Here is a 22,476-nt window from a genome sequence, read left to right as displayed (position 1 = left end):
ACCTAAGCGGGGAAGATTTGATATCGAGGGAAGATCCAGGAGAGGCAATTCTTACGGAGGTTTGGAAAGCGGTTCAAGGTTTGACCGTGGCAGTGACTAAGTCTATTAATGAGATTACAACGGTTGTAAGTAAGTTAGAAAAAATTGATGCCTCACTTGAAAAAGTTAAAAAAGATGCTTCTGAACAGGCTCAGCAAAACCAAATTGTGGCTAATGAATTAAAATCTTCAGTGGACGCCTTGATAAAAGATAAACAAATAACTCAGCGAAAAATTGAACAAATGGAGAACTATAATCGTCGTTTAAACTTGAGGTTCCTGAATTTCCCTATTTCATCATTATTAAAATCAAGTGATTTATTTAGAATGTACCTTCAGGAAATTTTACAGATAGATTCTTCTAATATGCCCCCATGTAATAAGATGTATTATTTGCCTTTAAAAGATTCTGTAAAGAAGGTACAAGAAGAAAAGCAGGAGCCTCAGAATTTAAATGCATTCTTAGAAGAATCGGATGTTGAAATAACTAATCGTGGTACTTTAATTGTTCAATTTGTTTTTGAACAAGATTTAAATCAGGTCTTGAAGCTTTATTTTAAAAATTCATCAAAATTGTTTCATGGACAAAAAGTTTGGGTTTATCCTGATGTTGCGAAGGCAACACAAGAGAGGAGGAAACAATTTTTGGACTTAAGAAATGAGACTAGAGCCTTAGGGGCGACATATATGTTAGCATATCCATGTAAGTGTAGGATCAATTTTCAAGGAACTAAATATGTGTTTTATGACCCATCACAGCTACGGACATTTTTGGACTTGAAGAACCTAAGTAAACGCAATATAGAAACAACTTTATCAACTAAAGAATAATAGTTATGGTTCCAGGTTAAGCCGATTTATTTTAAATATTGAGGTTAATTTCTCCATTTAAATACCTGTCGCCCCCCTCTAACCACATAATTGAGGTCTACGGAAGATATAAAGTGTTTCTTTGAATGGATAGTGATGTATATTACTGCTATGTAATTTTAGCACGGTTGGATCTGTTTTTCCTTTGCAAGTGGATGTTAACTTGTAAAATAAATTTAATAAACAAATTTAAAATAAAAAGACATAAAGGAATGCATAACGATGAACGATAATGGGGAGGTCGGGGATGGGGTGTTGTGGGAAAGCCTTAAGGCTGTAAGCCGGGGACAGATCATATCACTGCAAACACATATTCAACGACAGAAAGTAGCACAGTCACAACAGTTGCACGCAGAACTTGAAAGTCTACAAGCACAGATAGCACAGACGACAACCCCATCTTGCGTAATCTCTCGCATCCATCAGATACAAATGGAGCTTAGAAAGTTACAACTGGCGGAAAACCTTCGAAGGGCCCGACAAATGTACTTTGAATTTGGCAAATAAGGCCTCCTGGTTGTCCGCATATAAACTGAAAAAATGCAATACGCAAAACTATAAACATGCAATAGAAGAAAGGGCAGGTCAACATTTAACCAGCACTGAAGACATTAGCCTAGCCTTTCCAAACTTTTATAAACATTTATACCAAGACGATATAGCACCGGGGGCCCATGACATATAGCACCGGGAGCGGAGGGACCTGAGACAGCTGGGACAGTTGTGGGAGGAGGAGGCATTTTTGTTCTTAGAACTGCAGGGGGAGATTGGCCTCCCGTCTCACCACCTGTTTCACTATAGCCAGATGAGGGACTATATTTTTCGCAAAGCACGAGAGGAGTTACAGCTGAAAGAGAGAGATCTGGAGCGGGCAATGGGGGGGGGGGGGGGGGGAGTGCCAGAGGATGAGTCTCTTGAATCTATGCAGCGCTATTATCCTATAGGGTACCAATCTGGAAATACAAACAGCGATGGGAGCATGACAAGGAGATCAGTCATTATATGCAAAGCTGGGAGCGAGTTTTTGGCTACCTGTTAAGAGTATCTATAAGTAGCTCCTTGATAGAGAATGGTTACAAGATCTTGTATCATTGGTATTATACACCTGACCGAATAGCAAAAATGTTTAAACAAACTTCGGGCCATTGTTGGAGGGGCTGTCAGACAGTAGGAGATATGTTTCATATCTGGTGGTCCTGTCCAAAAATAAAAAAAACTATTCGGCGGAATTGCTTTGGCAGCTCAGCCAACTGCTGGGAAAGGACTACCCAGCCACTGCAGATCACTGTCTACTGCATTTCCGCCCTCCAGGATTCCCATCAGCCTTGCATTGTCTAGCCTCGACTTTCCTGGAAGCGGGCAAGATAACACTGGCTTCATCGTGGAAAAGTCCACATGCGCCGCCAGTGTTAAAGGTGGTTCATAAAATGGACTATTTATATCAGATGTTAAAACTTACAGCTATTTGAAATGGACAGGTGATTCAATTTTATAAACTCTGGGACAAATATAGAGAGTGGAGATCCCGATCGGGGATTGACTTGGACGCCAAACGGCTGGTGGTCCCGATGCTATAAGTGGTGTCCATGCTTGTTGGATTCCATTTAAATGAATACTGGACTTGGGCTATCAGTGGCCATGTGCATCTTATCCCGAGTAATAAGGGAGGGGGTGGGAATAAATCAAGGTAAGGATACACATATGAGTTTATCTTGTTGGGCAGACCGGATGGACTGTGCAGGTCTTTTTCTGCCGTCATCTACTATGTTACTATGAATAGAGAGGGGAAGGGAGGGTTGAGGGTTATGATGTTGTATTCATAGCTATGCAAAATGCCTTATTGATGTTTATGTTAAAAACTTCTCAATAAAAATATTGGAAAAGAAAAAATTAGGGAATATACCGATTTCAATTTTATTTAAAGTTCAATTAAACTTCAATTAAAAGGAAAATTGTATGGAAAAACAGAAAACCAGACAAGAAACAGCAGCTCTTTTACTTAACTAAAAGGCGATTTCACATCGCATCAGCGCAACGCTGGAAACACATCAATCTAGTTTTAGAGGTGCCTGATATCAAAGATTTTAAGAGGAAATCATATTTCTCCAAAGAAATGTTGAAGTCAGCAGCCCACGTGGTATTAGGAACCCATGGAGTCTGTTTTACTAGGATTCAGAGTAACATATATTTTTTGTCAATTCTTGAGATGCTCTTAGACAGGCAGCTAATTTACTGAAAGCTGCAAACAGATCTGGTGCAACAGGTATGCAAGTAAGTAGCATAGCCAGAAAGCACATTTTGGGTGAGCCTTTGGGAAAAATAGGTGGGCACAAAATGCATTCTCTAACTCCCCCTACATGCCCCTCCCAACTCAACTTAAAATATAAATCCTTCAAAGGAGATCTTTAGCTGGCAGGGAATGGGGATCCGCAGCAGCTGCTGCAAGGGGCCCGTGCCCATCTACAGTGGGGGAAATAAGTATTTGATCCCTTGCTGATTTTGTAAGTTTGCCCACTGACAAAGACATGAGCAGCCCATAATTGAAGGGTAGGTTATTGGTAACAGTGAGAGATAGCACATCACAAATTAAATCCGGAAAATCACATTGTGGAAAGTATATGAATTTATTTGCATTCTGCAGAGGGAAATAAGTATTTGATCCCCCACCAACCAGTAAGAGATCTGGCCCCTACAGACCAGGTAGATGCTCCAAATCAACTCGTTACCTGCATGACAGACAGCTGTCGGCAATGGTCACCTGTATGAAAGACACCTGTCCACAGACTCAGTGAATCAGTCAGACTCTAACCTCTACAAAATGGCCAAGAGCAAGGAGCTGTCTAAGGATGTCAGGGACAAGATCATACACCTGCACAAGGCTGGAATGGGCTACAAAACCATCAGTAAGACGCTGGGCGAGAAGGAGACAACTGTTGGTGCCATAGTAAGAAAATGGAAGAAGTACAAAATGACTGTCAATCGACAAAGATCTGGGGCTCCACGCAAAATCTCACCTCGTGGGGTATCCTTGATCATGAGGAAGGTTAGAAATCAGCCTACAACTACAAGGGGGGAACTTGTCAATGATCTCAAGGCAGCTGGGACCACTGTCACCACGAAAACCATTGGTAACACATTACGACATAACGGATTGCAATCCTGCAGTGCCCGCAAGGTCCCCCTGCTCCAGAAGGCACATGTGACGGCCCGTCTGAAGTTTGCCAGTGAACACCTGGATGATGCCGAGAGTGATTGGGAGAAGGTGCTGTGGTCAGATGAGACAAAAATTGAGCTCTTTGGCATGAACTCAACTCGCCGTGTTTGGAGGAAGAGAAATGCTGCCTATGACCCAAAGAACACCGTCCCCACTGTCAAGCATGGAGGTGGAAATGTTATGTTTTGGGGGTGTTTCTCTGCTAAGGGGCACAGGACTACTTCACCGCATCAATGGGAGAATGGATGGGGCCATGTACCGTACAATTCTGAGTGACAACCTCCTTCCCTCCGCCAGGGCCTTAAAAATGGGTCGTGGCTGGGTCTTCCAGCACGACAATGACCCAAAACATACAGCCAAGGCAACAAAGGAGTGGCTCAGGAAGAAGCACATTAGGGTCATGGAGTGGCCTAGCCAGTCACCAGACCTTAATCCCATTGAAAACTTATGGAGGGAGCTGAAGATGCGAGTTGCCAAGCGACAGCCCAGAACTCTTAATGATTTAGAGATGATCTGCAAAGAGGAGTGGACCAAAATTCCTCCTGACATGTGTGCAAACCTCATCATCAACTACAGAAGACGTCTGACCGCTGTGCTTGCCAACAAGGGTTTTGCCACCAAGTATTAGGTCTTGTTTGCCAGAGGGATTAAATACTTATTTCCCTCTGCAGAATGCAAATAAATTCATATACTTTCCACAATGTGATTTTCCGGATTTAATTTGTGATGTGCTATCTCTCACTGTTACCAATAACCTACCCTTCAATTATGGGCTGCTCATGTCTTTGTCAGTGGGCAAACTTACAAAATCAGCAAGGGATCAAATACTTATTTCCCCCACTGTAGGTCCACCCATGGCTATGCCACAGATGTGCACACCTCCTAACTCAGTCCTAGCTCTACCCACCCTCCAGCTCCGGGAATGCCTACATTCGTACTATGGAAAAATACACGCTATGCATCAGCAGTACATACTTTTACACACAAATACCCTGTCCTATTTGCAGAAAAGGTTTATGAAACTACCTCCTAAGGGGACAAAATCTATAAAAGGTTTTTCATATGTACATGCCTTTATATACACTTAAGGCCTGACATTCAGTCAGCGGCAATCAGCATTTTGCTGACCACCACCGGCATTAAACCCAGAAATTCAATGCCGGGCCATGTTTGGGCTCCTGCATTGAATTTCTGGGTATAGGGAGCAAGTTAAAACATAGCCGTTTAAGGGCCCCTTTTACAAACGTGTGCTAGCAGTTTTAGCATGCACAAAACAATAGAGATGCTCAGCATCTCTAACGTTTAGTGTGCGCTAAATACTACTACTTATTTCTGTAGCGCTACTAGATAAATACAGCGCTGTACACTGGACATAAAGAGACAGTCCCTGCTCGACAGAGCTTACAATCTAATTAGGACAGACAAACAAGACAAATAAGAGAAGGGAATTACTAAGGTGGGAATGATAAAACATGGGTACTGAACAAGTGAATAAGGGTTAGGAGTTAAAAGCAGCATCAAAAAGGTGGACTTTTACCCTAGATTTGAAGACGGCAAGAAATGAAGTTTGACACCCTGGCTCAGGAAGTCCATTCCAGGAATATGGTGCAACAAGATAAAAGGAACGGAGTCTGGAGTTAGCGGTGGAGGAGAAGGGAGCAGATAAGAGAGATTTACCCAGTGAACGGAGTTCCTGGTGAGGAGTGTAGGGACAGATAATTGTGGAGAGGTACTGAGGAGCTGTAGAATGAATGCAATTGTAAGTCAATAAGAGGAGTTTGAACTGTATGCGGAAATGGATAGGGAGCCAATGAACTGACTTGAGGAGAGGGCTAATATGAGCATAGCGACACTGGAGGAATATGTCATGCAGCAGAATTTTGAACAAATTGAAGAGGAGAGAGATGGCTAAGTGGAGACCTGTGAGAAGCAAGTTGCAAAAGTCTAAGCGAGAGGTGATAAGAGTGTAGATAAGGGTTTTGATATTCTGCTCTGAAAGGAAAGGATGAATTTATTTATTTATTTGTTACATTTGTATCCCACATTTTCCCACCTATTTGCAGGCTCAATGTGGCTTACATAGCACAGTTGAGGCGATTGCCAATACCGCCGGTATGAACAAATACAAAGTGAGGTTATGACAAAGTAAAGATCAAGTGTGATAAAAACATTGGGGGTCATAAGGGGAAGAGTTGGTTATGTCCAGTACAAACTTTATATTGTTGTGTTGCAGGGTTGAGGCATTTATGCTGCATTGTTGGGGTATGCCTTTTCGAACAGGTAAGTCTTTTGGAGTTTCTGGAAGTTTAGGTGGTCGTATGTTGTTTTCACGGCGATTGGTAGTGCATTCCATAGTTGCGTGCTTATATAAGAGAAACTGGATGCATAGGTTGATTTGTATTTAAGTCCTTTGTAGCTTGGGTGGTGGAGATTTAGGTATGTTCGCGTTGATCTTGTTGTATTTCTGGTTGGTAGGTCTATGAGGTCTGTCATGTATCCCGGGGCATTGACGTAGATGATTTTATGAACCAGGGTACAGATTTTGAACGCAATATGTTCTTTGGGAGCCAGTGTAATTTTTCTCGTAGGGGTTTGGCGCTTTCAAATCTTGTTTTTCCGAATATGAGCCTGGCTGCTGTGTTTTGAGCAGTTTGGAGTTTCTTTATGATTAGTTCTTTACATCCCGCATAGATTCCATTACAGTAATCTAGATGGCTTAGTACCATGGATTGTACCAAGCTGCGAAATATTTCCCGCGGGAAAAAATGTTTCACTCGTTTGAGCTTCCACATTGAGTGAAACATTTTCTTTGTTGTAGCCTTCACTTGGCTTTCTAGTGTGAGGTTTTGGTCGATTGTGAATCCGAGGATTTTCAGGTTGTCTGAGATAGGGAGAGTGTAATCTGGGGTGGTTATGTCGGTGGGTTTGATTGTGTTATATTGGGACGAGAGGATGAGACAGTGTGATTTCTCTGCGTTAAGTTTCAGCTGAAATGCATTCGCCCATGAGTTCATGATGTTCACGCTGAGTTTGATTTCTTTGGTGATTTCTGTTAGATCCTTTTTGTAGGGGATGTACAATGTGACGTCGTCGGCGTATATGAAAGGGTTAAGGCCTTGACTGGATAAGGACTTGGCTAGTGGGGTCATCATTAAGTTGAATTTGGTGCTATTATAGAGAAAGAAACAACAGGTTTTAGCAGTCTGTTGAATATGTGCAGAGAAAGAGAAAGAGAGGAGTCAAAGATGACCCCGAGGTTACGAGCTGATGAGACAGGGAGGATGAGAGTGTTATCCACACAGATAGATAACAGGGGAAGAAGAGAGGCTGGTTTAGGGGGAAAGATAAGAAGCTCAGTTTTGGTCATGTTAGTTTCAGATGGCGGTGAGACATCCAGGCAGCAATGTCAGACAGGCAGGCTGATACTTTGGCCTGGATAACTGCTGAGATTTCTGGTGTGGAGAGGTAGATCTGGGAGTCATCAGCGTAAAGGTGATACTGAAAACCATGGGATGAGATCAGAGTACCATGGGAAGAAGTATAGATGGAGAAAAGAAGAGGTCCCAGGACAGATCCCTGAAGTACATCAACTGAAATCTAAGTGAGGACAGAGTATCAACGAATAGGCTATGATCAACAGTGTCAAAAGCAGCAGATAGAACAAGAAAGATGAGGCTAGAATAGAGACCTTTGGATCTGGCTAGGAACAGGTCACTGGAGACTTTAGCAAATGCTGTTTCAGTTGAATGAAGAAGGTGAAATCCAGATTAAAGTGGATCAAGAGCAGCTTGAGATGAAAGAAAGTCAAGACAACGGCGGTGAACAACACGTTCAAGTATCTTGGATAGGAAAGGGAGGAGGGAGATGGGGTGATAGTTGGTAGGACAGGTAGGGTCCAGTGAAGGTTTTTTAAGGAGTGGTATGACTATGGCATGTTTGAAGGCATCAGGAACAGCTGCAGTGGAGAGTGAAAGATTGAGGATATGACAGAAAAAAAAGATGACAGTAGGAAAGATAGTGCTACGTAGTTGGGTGGGAACTGGATCAGACGAACAGGTAGTTAGTTTTGAGGAGGAAAGAAAATGTGCAGTTTCCTCTTCAGTGATTTCAGAAAAGGAAGCAGGGGTTGAAGGAGGGCTAGGAGAATGGACTAAGGGAACAGGAAGTGGAGGTAACTTGGTTGAGAATTCAAGTTTAATCTTGTGAAGCGTATCATGAAAGTACTCAGCTAGAGTCTGGGGAGAAAGTGAAGGGGGAGTTGGAGGTGAAGGCACTTTGAGGAGAGAGTTCAGTGTGGCAAAGAGATGTCGAGGGTTTGAGCCAAGATAATTTGTCAACTGGATGTAGTAGTCCTGTTCGGAAAGTGAAAGAACAGACTGGACGGAGGTCAGCAAGAATTTGAAATGAATGAAGTCAGCGTGGGCACGGGATTTCAGCCAAAGGCGTATGGCAGAGCAGGCACAGGAACGTAGGTAGTGTATTCTAGAGATCAGCCAAGGCTAGGGTTTGGTATGCCTTACAGAGCATGGAATGGGAGGAGTGAGAGTATCCAGAGCAGAGGAGAGAATAGTATTATAGGAAGAGATAGCCTCATTGACAGACTTGGATAACATAGCAGTTGAGAAGAGATTTGAAACACTGGAGGACAAAGTAGAAGGGTTAATAGCCTGAAGATTCCTAAATGTATTAGCTGAGACTGGACAGGACTGGGGGGAGGGTGTTTAAGTGTGAAAGTAATCAGATGATGGTCAGAGAGGGGAAGAGCTGAGGCGCAAAAACTGGAGAGTGAGCAGTTTAAGAAGAAGATAAGATCAAGACAGTGGTCATTCTGGTGAGTGGGAGTAGTGGAGAACAGTTGAAGACTGAAAGAGAATGTTAAAGCGATAAACTGAGAAGCATAAGAGTCAGAGGGATCATTAGCATAAATGTGAGGGAAGGAGATGAAGGTTCAAGAAAGAAGGAAAGCCAGGCGTCAAAGTCAGTGAGAAAGGAAGAAAGGGACTTATCAGGGGGTCGATAAATGACTGCTATTTGGAGAGGCAGAGGAGTGAATAGATGGCTGGAGTGGACTTCAAAGGAAGAAAAGCAATGAGACAGAGGTGGAAGAAGAGGTTGAAATCTACAGGAGGGTAAAAGCAGTAGCCCAACACCACCTCCGTGGCCAACTGGGCGAGAAGTATGGGAGAAAAGTTTACCTCCGTGACACAGGGCCGCGGCTGGATGTAGAAAAGTTTGTTGAAGACAGAGCAGGCATTCCACAGAGTACATGAGAAAGGCAGGGAAGAAGAGGAGAGGAGAGGAACAGAAATTAGACTGGAGACATTACAGTGTGACCTGCACGAATAGGATGAGAGCTGATGTGGAGGACCAGGATTGGGATTGATATCCCCAATGGAGAGTAGGAGAAGAAGCAAGAGAGTACGGAAAAGAGTAGGAGAAGCATGATGACAGCATGGACCTTGGAGTCACCCTGGAGAAGGCTGTGAGGATATGCAGATGGGCTGCAAGTCCTCCACAGCACCTCGAAGGCAGCTGGTGGGAGACCCCCTAAATACAATATTCAACACTTAACTGGCTATAAAGAACCCACTTTAACTCTTATTTCTTAACAAATATGTGAGCCCTCCTGGAACATAGAAATATCTACTGTACCTGAATTTATAGGACATCTGCAAGCGTGATGGCTATTATAATGGTGTATCTTTAGGTACAGTAGGTTTTTATCTGTTCCTGGAGGGCTCACAATGACATATAACAGAATTAAGGTGGGATGTGTACCTGGGTCCCGTTGTTTAAATTCCACTGCTCTGAGCACTAGGCTGCCCCTCTGCTCTGCAGGAACATCTGTTTGGCCATTTTGTACAAATGATGCCAGACGTTTTTGTGCATGCTTTTTTGACATTCATATTTTGGACGTTTTCAGCTCAAGAACATTCTTCTCATATATTTTCGAACAGGAAATTCTTACATTTTTCCTGTTCGAAAATGGATGTGAGATGGATGGGTTTTTTGGACTTTATGAACATGATATCCCAATTTTGACTTGGACGTTCTTTCAAAAATGCCCCTCTTTGTGTCTTTATAAAATAGGCACCTACTTGGTCACTCCCAAAATAAATGACCTATAATAAAAATTACCCTCCACATATCTTACATTTGGACCCCATAGGGGGGAAAGTTTTACAAGAATTAATTATATTTCGCTATAAGTACTTGCTTGTACTCACTATCAGTCAATTCCCATAGCCGTGGAGGAAGGTCACTGAAGTAATCATGGTTCAGGGCAGCTTGAGCTGATAATCTGTTCTTTGGGAAACACTGAAGTAGTTTGGAAGCCAAATCTTCAGCATGATTCACGTAACTTAGTCTGAAAGACAGAGGGGGGAAAAAAACCCAACACATGTAAACCACTCAAATAGATGGTGCCACACAATGAGACATATATACTGCTTCCAATATTTCTGGCAATCCAACAAAGACTGCATCACTGTCAAAAAAGAGAAATCATCCGATGTTTCCTGGATTCATATTTTCAGGCATGTCATTTGTCAAAAACAAGTGGTATCTTTAAGCGAACCTATTAAGACTCCAGTTTTCCAGGAAAAACATGGTAACTGAAACTGTGTGTGTGTGTGTGTGTGTGTGTGAGTGTGTGTGTGTCTGTGTCTAACTACAGTATAGTCTCGATTATCTGATGTAAACAGGACCAACCCGTTGTCAGATAAGTGGTAAGTCGGATAATATGGAAAACACTGCATAAAGCCCTTAAGCAATGCATAAACAAAGGCATAGAGTTCCCGATTTTCAAAAATTGTTCTAAAACAAAGATTTTTAATAGAAATAAATATGATGATGTCCTTAGATATGCCAGATGGTCGGATTAGAGAAGGTTGGATAATCAAGACTCTACTGTACCTTACTTCACATTCTACTGTCTAGTATAATGCTTAAGAACAGGGAAGGAACATCTACTAAGGGGAACACGTAAAGGAACATGCGGATTTTTCACCCTGGTGGAGGGGTAAGAGGAGCAATCCAGTTTACTCTTGGCCAATAAGAAACCCAGACAGAAGGGTCCAATCAGAGAAAGATCGACCAAAAGGTAGAGCTTTTAAGGGTCGTCTTCCCTGGATAGAGGAGGAGGAGGAGAGGAAGCTTCCAGAGGACACTGTCACATCTTTAGGGGGTCAGGGGAATAAGGGGGGGGGAGGTCATGCCTTAATCTCTCCGGTGGTTATTTCGTCATTTGGGGCACCTTTTTGTGACTTAGGCATGATTGAAACAGGTCTAGATCACAACGTCTAACTTTTAGCTGTGGACATTTTCGCTTTGTTCCGTTATGGTAGAAAAAGGTCCAAGTTTTGGGAATGCCCATATCCTCCCCCAACACACCCTCTTGTGATATGGATGCACTGCAGAGGAACAGCATAGAAAAACATCTAAACAATGGCTGTTGAAAATAGCGATTTGGCCATTTTTGTGAGAAAAACATCCATCTGCCACTTTATGCCACTTTTTGGACATTTTTCTCTTTTGAAAATGAGCCCCATACTGACTTCTCGCTGAGCCAGTACTTTGAATACTACCACCACAGTAAATAGCAATTCATTCTTCCCAGTTTCTTGTCCTTCCCTTTTGCCTTTCATCCATCCTTTCTAGTGTGAATACCAAGCTAAATGTATTGTCTAAGACATTTACTATCAATTTTTCTCAGGTACACAAAATCTCCTTTTAATTTTTTCATTCCTCTGAAGAACTGTTCCTTTTATTGTAGTTTACCTCAGTGTTTCTTAATCTTTTTGTGGCTGTGATCCCGTGGTTGTGGCCAAATAAAGCTGTGTAACCCCCTGGAGGTGCAGAATAATAATGCATCTATGGAGAGCCCACCTAGGTTGTGACCCCCATTTGGGGTTCTAACCCACAGTTTGGGAAGCTTCATACCTCCCTTCATTTCTGCTGCAAATTTTGCCTTTCTTCCTTCTGTGTCTCCTTATATATTTTGAATGCTATATTTTGGCTTTTTTCCCTTCTGTTTCTTAGGAGACCCATATTAGTCATAATGTTCAAGCCTGCATATCTTTATGGGAAAATGTAATTACTGTATTGCTACTCAACTATTGTTTACATTTTAGTGCAATATACCAAAAGCCTTATGTTCCTGCTATAGGCAGAAAATGGCAAAACATCTTTTGAAAACAGAACTGAGACTAACATTTCATACATAAATATGAAATGGCTATCCTCGCTTATTATTTTTAACCTTTTCCAGATTCCCATTACAGCATGAAGAACACACATTCCAGTATACATCAGTTAGAGTGTTGGATACAAGTAAGAACTCCAAATTTTGTTCATAACATGTAACTCACAAATTTAGTACAGGATGGAGCCATTTTGTATAGTATTTCCCATGAGCAAAGCATTTTTTACATGCGGAAAAGGGCTCTTACAAAATTACACGTAGCTATTCCTATATAAAAAGCAGGCAAGGCACACGGAAAGGGAATGTCCACTGTTACATGATCTGTGCATAGATATTCCCAGGGCATAGTTTAGGCGGCGCTGTGGTTTACCTGCAGTGTAAATGTGCATTTTATAAAACAGTATAAACAAAAAAGTAGGGGTGGACCAAGGAATACCTTACAGCCTATGGGATTAAAATGCAGTCTTTACTGAGCACCACAACCATGAACTGACCCGACAAGGCGCCATGTCTTGGCTGGGGTACCGACTGCTTTAAGGGTCACAAGAACTAGAACAAAACATTAAAAAAACGCTCTGAATACACAAGAAAAACCAGAAAATAAAAATGAAAACTAAAAGACTATTATTTACAATATATTATATAATTATTGTAAACAAAGAAAATGTAATGAACATTTACAATGCACATATTAAAAGTGCTAAATGAACCAGGGTATAATACACCCATCTCATAAAAAAGGTAAAAAAACAAACAAACAAAAAGATGTGGTTGTAAGAACAAAAATAAGAGATGTAACGTGCTGAAGCTGATGTCACAGGCATTGTATATCATGTTGGGTCAGTTCATGGTTGTGGTGCTCAATAAAGACTGCATTTTAATCCCATTGGCTGTAAGGTCATCCTTGGTTCACTCCTATGTTTTTGTTTTTATGTTTGTTTATGTTTATTCAAAAGCTTGATATCCCGCCATTTCTGAATGCAGGTCACAGTGGCTAACAATTAAAGTAAAACAAATTAATGTACAAAATTGAAAGGAATGGCAAATTAAAATAGGAAAGTAAAAGGCCAATCAACAACATCTTACATTTAGAAAATGACAGCTCAGATTGAATATAAAGGGGAAGTGTATTCCACAGAGAAGGTGCAAAAAATAAAAAGCAGGACAATTGTTTGCCCATAGGGAGTGCACTCCTTTTGTGTTCTCCATTGTATAAAATATGCATGTCCATACACAGAGTACATGCACACACTTCACTTCTTCACGTACTTTTATACAAGCGATTTGTGCACAGAGAGACTTGCCTTTACAAATAATGGGGGATTGGGGCCCATTTACTGAGCTGTAGTAAGCACTAATGCTTGCTTACCACAGCTTAAAATGGTGTACCATGGGGTGCGCTGAGCTGTGTGCTACTGGTGTGCTAAAAAAATAATAATTTTTTCGTCAAGGGGCATGTTTGGGGGTGGACAGTTGGCATGACTGTGCTAATCAGTTAGTGCAGCTACATTACTGCGTGCTGATTACCACAGAATTAGCACATTAGCCCTTATCTTCTATAAAACAGGTGGCGGTAAGGGCTCACGTGCTAATTTTTGTTAACAGCCGCATGCTAACTGGCAACATTAGTGCATGGTCATTAAATTAAGAAATGGAAAATCAGTCATTTTCCAGATGCAGCAAAAAGTGGCCTTAGCACACGGAAAAGACCTACGTAAGGGCGCATTAAGGCCATTTTTAGCCACAGGCTACTAAAAGCACCCCACTGTCTTTTTGAATTTGTCACATAAGTGGCCTGTTATGAAATTACTCCCCTTTATTCCTTTACTTGCTTAATTTCTTAGAATAATATTTTCTACAAATCGTGTACATTCGTGTGTGTCTCTCAGTTTATAACACATGCAGGGAGGTGCTTTTACGAACCAGCAGTAGGGCTACTGCCACAGTAGCACGTGGTGAATGGCCTTACCTCCGGGCTTTCCCAGGAACCCTATTGGGAAAATGCCTTTGTACCCGCTGTGGTAAAAGGTGGCCTCGGCGCGGTGCAATCCCACATGCTGCCACCGCGGGCCGCCTTTTACCGCCGCTTGGTACAAGAGCTTCATAATTTAGTTACATGAATTGTCCCATACATTGTACTGCTTAGTTCTTTATAGGTTCTACAAAATTTGTTTCTCATAAATGAGTTACCAGCTCCATACATTAACAAGACAGCACTAGTCACAGACAGAAAGCTCAGGTTGAATTTTTCTTTCTTTTTTATGGTCAAATATCTTTTCTCTCTCTCTTTTTTTTTTTAAATTTAGTAAGGCACTCTTAGCTCTTCACACGCTTTGAACAAGGCAAAAAATGTCTTGGAATCCTATCTACTCCTCTTCTGTACAGTGATAGGGTTCAATTTAATATAATATGGCTTTGTGTCTTATGTATAATAGTATGTTTTGTCTCATAGCAGTTGAGCATAGAGTAACTTGGCATGCCAGATACAGCCAGACTCAATATTCATGCTTGACTTAGTGTCACACTAATCATTGGGGGAACGGTTACTGAGCATGACAGCATACATAATTTCAGCAGAAAATGAGCCGGATATTGCTCTGAAACAGTGCAGCACCTGGCAATTATCATTAGAAAACCAATGAAAGATTTAGCAAGGGCTATTTTAAAGAGCTGAAAAAAAAAAAGCTGAGCCACTTCGCCCATGTTAACAAAAACATATGTGTGTTTTTAAAAATGAAACTTTACAACATACGGTAAGCATTTAGAAATACTTTCACCAAAAGTACAGTAGGGCTACCACTGCAACCCCCAGGTCATCTGGACAGGATGATCCAGTCCTAGCTCCGTGTCATTTTCTAAGAAAAATCAAAAACTAAAAATCCTGCACCAAATGAGGCCCAAAGCAGGCCAAAATCAGCCTACTGAGTTGACTTTGGGGGAGTAAAGTATAGATTACAGACTAAATATAAATTCTGCTTCAACCCACTGGACTTCAAAGCGTCTGAAACTGCCTTTTTTTTCACCAACATACATGAAATTAAGGCTTTGATTTAATTTCAGAAAACAGGCTTATATTTCTTTATACTGAAAAGGAGGGTCAGTATTTGGTCAAGCAGAACCCTAGGATCAATGAAGCCCTCGTTCGTTTACGTTCCGGTGGGGAATAACGGCAGAGATGTAGGCATGTGCACTGAACTTCTGAACTCACAGTGCTTGTTAACTGTGGTAAAGGAAAGAGACTGGACTGCTTCACATAATCATTAGCACAGGGCAATTCAGATAAACAAAGATCAGGCCTTTCCCTGGATTTTCAAACAGAAAGTGTAACTTGTTTGACTGAATGCCTCCCGAGCTAAACAGTTCTAATTTCATGTGTTCTTTTCACAGACAGTCATACTCAGAAAAACTCCCCTTTTATTTCTTGATAATTTTTCTCTTAAGTTTTGGAAAACAAGACCACTTTCCTCAATATATATGTTGTGCCTCTTCTTAAAAGAATAAAACAGTGCATAAAACAACTACACGTCCCCCAAACTAAAGGGCCCTATGCAATAAAGATTAGCATGCTTGGTAAGGATGATTTGCATGCACTAAAAGTTTATATGTAAACTTGGGCTTTTAGTCCATTTTTTATCATCTTTAATATGCCTTGAGCTGTAAAACTTGGTTAAGCAGAATATAAATGGCTATAATAGATTATTTTTATTTTGCTCAAGGTGAGTTACATTCAGGTAGACTGAGTATTTCCCTGTCCATGGAGGGCTCACAATCTAAGGTTGTACCTGAGGTAATGGAAGGTTAACTGACTTGTCCAAGATCACAAGGAATAGAAGTGGGATTTGAAGTGGCCACCTCTGGATGACTTGATATCAAGACTGCTGCTCTAACCACTAAGCCACTTCTCCGCTCCAGATGAGGGATCCAAGTTTTTTCTACACTGGGCTTCATGATCAGAAATCTATGTGGATAATTTTATAACAGGACACCTATGTGAAAAGTTCAAAATGCACCTGTTCAACATACTATAGTGTTTAAGTGCCTTTATAAAATAGGCTCCCATAACCAGCCCCAATAGGGAGGAGTGGCCTAGTGGCTAGGGTGGTGGACTTTGGTTCTAGGGAACTGAGGAACTGAGTTCAACTCCCACTTCAAGCACAGGCAGCTCCTTGTGACTCTAGGCAAGTCACTTAACCCTCCATTCAGGGCCATGCCAACACGGTAAGCGAGGTAAGCACGGCAGGAGGGTGCCGTCCTCTGGGGGGTGCCCTGCCGCGCCATGCTTACCTCGCTCTCCCGCGTCCCAACTGCCCGCCCTCTTCTCCCCCAACAAGACCCCCTTGAAATGTACCTCCGTCCGGCAGCAAAGGCGCGCCACAGCGTCAGTGAAGGAGGCGGCACTCCCGACGTCTCTACTAGTCTTCCCTTCAATCAGTGTTCTGCCTTCTTCTGACATCAAGGAAATGACGTCAGAAGAAGGCAGGACATTGAGCAAAGGGAAGACTAGTAGAGACGTCGGGAGCGCCGCCTCCTTCATTGACGCTGCGGCGCACCTTCGCTGCCAGATGGAGGTAAATTTAAAAGGAATCTTGGGGGGAGAAGAGGGCGGGCAGTTGGGACATGGGAGCGGGAAGGCAGCGATCATTTTCATGGGGGGAAGGGAGGGGAGGGGGGGGCGCGCGCGCCAACTGTTCATCTGCGGGGGGGGGGGGGGGCGCCAACTGATCTCCTGCAGGGGGGCGCCACAGACCCTTGGCACGGCCCTCCCTCCATTGCCCCATGTAAGCCGCATTGAGCCTGCCATGAGTGGGAAAGCACAGGGTACAAATGTAACAAAAAAAAATACAGCCCAAATATTCATACACAAATTTAAACCTGCACAGAAAAAGGTGTAAAAATGTGTGTGTGCTCTGTGTATGTACCTAGGTATTTTATGAAATATGCACATGTACCACTACTAGGGCTGGCCAACAGGGCCACTGAGAGACACAGTTGGGCCAAGGGCAGGACCCCCCCCCCCCCCCCACTTGGGATGCTGCCACGTCATGCCCCGCACCCCACACTCAGGCCGCTTACCTTCCTGTGTCTGCTCCTCCCTCAGTCTATTGTCTCCAGCTCATCTGTGCCGGGACTCGGGTTATCACATTAACGCAATCATCTGGGTCATGGTTCACAGGAGCAGGAGAGAGAGAGACCCGGAAGCAAGCAGGCAGGAAGAAGCATCTACTCCTCAAAACCTTGCCAGCACCGGGCTCCCTCTTGGAGGCTGAGCCCGGGGAATTTTCCCTCTCCCCCTCTTGGCGGCCTTGTGATCCAAGTGTACCTGATGCCATAGGCAAACCTTCAGCCATGTGCCCCCCTCCAGGGGCGACTCAAGGGCCTTCCCCCTTATATGGAGCATACTCTACCTACTCTATCCCCGCAAGTGTTCAGTATCTCCCCTTCCAATCACTATCCTCCCAAGCTATCCAGCCTCTCCCCTTCTCTGTACTCCACCCTAAGATGTCCAGCGTCTCCTTCCTCGTCTCCCTATTCCCATGTATCCAGCAACTCACCTAAGCACTTGCTGTCGCTGTTCAAAACCAGTGTCAGCATAGCTGGTGCAGGGCCTTGAATATCTGCACATGCTCAAGGTTTGCTGGGTCCTGCCTCCTTCAAACTTCCTGTTTCAGAGAGGGTGGGGCATGGCAAACCTAAGCCATATGGGTGCTCAAAGACCTGCTCCAGCTGGGGTGACTCACATTTAGTGGCATTAGCTAACACACAGGTACCACCATCATACTGTGCCACTCTAAGTAGATGCATAGTCCACCTAGTGGTTGGGTTGGCCCTGATCACGTTTGGATTTTAGGATGTAGGAGCTGGGGAGGCTGGCAAGCAGAATTGTCTTCTGGATTGCCTTTTCTCTTCAGCTCTCTGTACTAGTATGAACGTTTAGCTGACTATCCTATCTGAATACTGGAGTTCTCTTTTCTCCCTTTTCTATACTAAACCTGTTTTCAATTAAAGCGGTATAGCACATCTCAATAAACAATCAACTCCACATTTGCTCCACCCAAACTGTACTTTTTGGAAAGCCTATGTACAGGTCATGTAAAAGTAGACACACCAGCCCAGACCTTTGAGTTATGTCATCCTGTCAGGTCAGCAGATGGAGGCAGAGACTTGAAGAGCCTGACGATATCATCATTATAACAGGTGGTGCAGCCAGGAACATTCCAGTACTCCTCTGCTTCCAACAGTGGTGCAGCATGACTGGTGCAGCAGTTTTTCTTTTGTTGTTGTTTTTTTTTTTCTCAGCTTTTGGGCCAGACTCCCTGAGCCTCGGGCTGCACCCTTGGTTCTGTGGTTGAAGTCTTGCCAGCAGACTCCCTTCCAGGATCTGAGCCATGATCAGACCACTGGATGCAACAGGGGGGCTGTTAGTTCCTTTTGTTTTGTTTTCTTTTTCTCTTCGACAGATTAGCCATTCTTTATCATCATAAAGGAGCATAAAGTGCTAAGAAAAAGTTCACCTTGAGAACCCCAGTATCTAACACACACCTTAAACTACAACTATAGGAGGTGGCTCACCAGGAAGGGAAATCTTACTAACTCATTGGGGAAAAGCTCTCCTGCTTGTCAGGTCCTAGAAAGACAAGCATGTCAGATACAGGTCTAGGTGTTTACTTCAGATTATTTAGCAAACATATCAACAGATCAGCTTAGACCTTGACTATAGGGAATGGACAGTTCCAGTCCTGAATCAAGGCTCAATGAAGATCAAAGGCAACATCCAAATGTGGGACAAGTCAGGTTGCAGGCGAGCACGCCAAGTCTACACTCAGAACACAGGACTGAAATTCTGTAACAAAGAGTGTGATATCCTTCAAATTGCTTGCAATTATTCTTTGCTCACAGAAACCCCCTTTTGTCAATTAATCTGGTTCCCCAAGGACATGGCTTTGGATACTATCCTTGAGGCTACTGCCCATCAAGCTTTTCTGCATTACTAGGTAAGCCCCTAGTCAGGACTTCTGACCTCTGAATCAAGCTGGCCCAGTTCAAACCCTACAGGGACCAAACCGCACAGTGGCCTAGGAAAAGAACTCTGCAAATTAACATAGGAAGCAATACAGCTCTAATATCCATATGAAAGAACTTAAAAACAATCCAGCTGAGAGAACAATCTTTCTCTCTTTTATTTCCAGAACTCAGAGTCTGATGCAGAAAGCTACTGCCAGCTCAGCCTCGTGAATACTCAGGTATACACAGGAAGGGGGTTAAGCGTAGGTTTGCCACACAACATTGTCAAATGAATATATAGGAGGCCATCAAGTATGCTGTGGCAATGCAAAAAAGAAAAATATGGCCTCTGACATGTGGTTACTGCATGATTTTTTTTGCTAGGTCTATGGGGGGGGGGGGGGGGGAGGCATAGCCTGATGTCCCTGCCCAGTTAGCTTTCTGCATTAGCACCCCTACAGGACCCAACCTAAACCCTTCCCTACTACTTAAAAATAAATCTGTCTAGGGCACTTCCAGCTATTACCCCTATTACCCTGACTAAAAAATTCATTCCCCCCCCACCCTGACTTGCTTTTCTTTTTCTTTAAAATCACTGTCTAGTGGGGAACCCCAACCCCCTGCTCTGGCCCCCTACAGATGCCTACTCAAATGAGGCAGGATCAATACCCATTTTCACTCCTGCCTCCAGCACTGGCATCTTCAAAACGGCAGCGCCCTACTTTGTGTGGTTCATCTTGGGATGTACCAGTTAGGGCCTGTCTGCCATATAAGAATGCAGTCCACTGTATTTTTGGTGGACTGTAGGTGAAGATGCAACGTATGCATATATTTTATAAAATACCAACGTAGACACATAGGGGGCAATTTTATAAAAGGGCACTAAAAATTAGGTGCCCAAAATCTGTGACTAAAATAGTATTCTTTAACAGAATCTGAGCGCCCAGATTCCATTATAGAATATAGCCTAAGTTGGCATTCGGGCACCATTTAAGCACCCATGTAAAAGGCAGGAGTAAGTGTGGGCAACTAAAAAAAGACACCTAGGCACACAGCTTAAAATATTCTACAAGTCTGGCGCCTAGTTCTGTGACTCGCCCATACTCTGCCCATATTCACCCCCCCCCCCTTTTACAGTTATATGGTAAAGTACTTAGCTGCTAACCACTGTTCCCGCTAAGCTGAGTGGGAGTCCTCCATCTACAATTCTGCCAGTAGGGGGTGCTGTTTCACTATCACATTTTCAAAAGTGAGGGATAGGCAAGCTCTGCAGGATTTCAGGGAACCTGCCTGTCCATAGCCATTGAAAGCACAACATTGAAGCACCACTCCCTATTGGTAGCAATGCAGTTAGAGTTCTCCCGCTCAATTTAGAGGGACCAGTGGCACTAACTTATAGAAGAATGTCGAAGTGCAGTTAGGTACCTAACTATTGTTTATCCCATTCCAGGTACCTAACTATTGTTTGAGTAACTAATGTTAGGTGCCTAATTGAGGCACACTTTTGGGCTCATTTTCAAAAGAGAAGGATGTCCATCTTTCAACATAAATCGGAAGATGGACGTACTTCTCCCAGGGACGTCCAAATTGGTATAATCGAAACCCGATTTTGGACGTCTCTAGCGGAAGTCCGTCGCAAGGACGTCCAAAATTCAAGGGGGCGTGTCAGGGGCATAGCGAAGGCAGGACTTGGGAGTGCCTAACACTTGGACGTCTTTGACCCATAATCGAAAAAAACAAGGACGTCCTTGACAAACACTTGGACGTTTTCACCCGGACCTGTTTTCTTACAAATAAGGCACAAAAAGGTGCCTGTAATAACCAGATGACCACCGGACAGAATCGTGGATCACTTCCCCTTACTCTCCCAGTAGTCACTAACCCCCTCCCAAGCTCAAAAAACATCTTTAAAAATATGTCGTGCCAACCCCTATGCCAGCCTCAGATGTCATACTCGGGTCCATGACAGCAGTATGCAGGTCCCTGGAGCAGTTTTAGTGGGTACTGCAGTGCACTTCAGACAGGTGGACCCAGGCCCATACCCCCCCACCTGTTACGTTTGTGGGGGAAACAGCGAGCTCTGCAAAACCCACCACAAACCCACTGTACTCATATATAGGTGCCCCCTTCACCCGTAAGGGATATGGTAGTGGTGTATAGTTGTGGGTAGTGGGTTTGGGGTGGGGGGGTTGGGGGGCTCAGTACAGAAGGTAATGGAGCTATGTTCCTGGGAGCATTTTATGAAGTCCACTACAGTGCCCCCTAGGGTGCCCGGTTGGTGTCTTGGCATGTCAGGGGAACCAGGGCACTACAAATGCTGGCTCCTCCCACGACCAAATGGCTTGCATTAGGATGTTTTTGACATGGACGTCTTTGGTTTCAAAAATCACCGAAAGTCAGAAACGTCCATGTCTAGGGACGTCCAAAGATGGACGTCCATCTTGTTTCAAAAATACGGGTTTCCCCGCCCCTGGATTTCACCGTTTTGCAAGGACGTCCAAATCGGAACTTGGACGTTCCTTTTGAAAATGCCCCTCTTTATAAAATGAGGGGGACAGACAAATTTACACCTTGTGCATCAGCATTTGCGCACTAATAAGTTTATTTAATAAAGGCACATAGATGAATTTGCACCTTTTATGACAGAAATTTAAATAAGTGCCTTTTTGGACTTTTTGCCTAGGCATCTTTTTATAAAATCAAGCCTTTAAGAAACTACTGTCATCCCAGAAAAGCCATAAACATCAGAACTGAAAAAGGAACATTGATGGAATATGGTTAAATTAGCTACAATCACTTTGCTACCAATGCAAGTTTGAAGATTTTTTTCCATGGCCTTACTTAAGTGAGCAATTACTACTTAAGATGTATAAACATTACAGGAATAAAGAATAATGAATCTTCTGCAAAACACATCTTGTGAGTGAGCCTGATGCTGCCAAGTTCCCCTTCCAGGCTGAGATGTACACTGTAAGAGGGATATTACACAGTTGTCCATTCTATTCATTTACCAATCGAAAATGTTACCATTTCCTACCCTCATTCTTAAAACACCTGTTCCTTTAGTGCATTTCAATGGTGGAACTAAGACAATTCCAACTTTGTTTTAACAAATTCCCCTTCTTAAATGCTTTCAAATGTTGACATGC

General features: G+C 43.1%; 1 protein-coding gene across 5 annotated transcripts in view; it reads right to left on the bottom strand.

The window, feature by feature from the left end:
- Positions 1-22,476, bottom strand: part of CDK14 (cyclin dependent kinase 14) — an 857,524-nt gene that overhangs the window by 184,445 nt on the left and 650,603 nt on the right. For all 5 annotated transcript variants that reach the window (XM_030200090.1, XM_030200096.1, XM_030200123.1 and 2 more), the window contains one exon: positions 10,350-10,489. In XM_030200090.1, coding sequence (XP_030055950.1) covers positions 10,350-10,489 — 140 coding nt within the window. The remainder of the gene's footprint in view (positions 1-10,349; positions 10,490-22,476) is intronic.

The sequence above is a fragment of the Microcaecilia unicolor genome, chromosome 1, assembly GCF_901765095.1.
Source record: "Microcaecilia unicolor chromosome 1, aMicUni1.1, whole genome shotgun sequence".
NCBI classification, from domain to species: domain Eukaryota; kingdom Metazoa; phylum Chordata; class Amphibia; order Gymnophiona; family Siphonopidae; genus Microcaecilia; species Microcaecilia unicolor.
The sequence above is the reverse complement of the archived record's forward strand: the minus strand, read 5'-3'. Positions and strand labels throughout refer to the sequence as shown.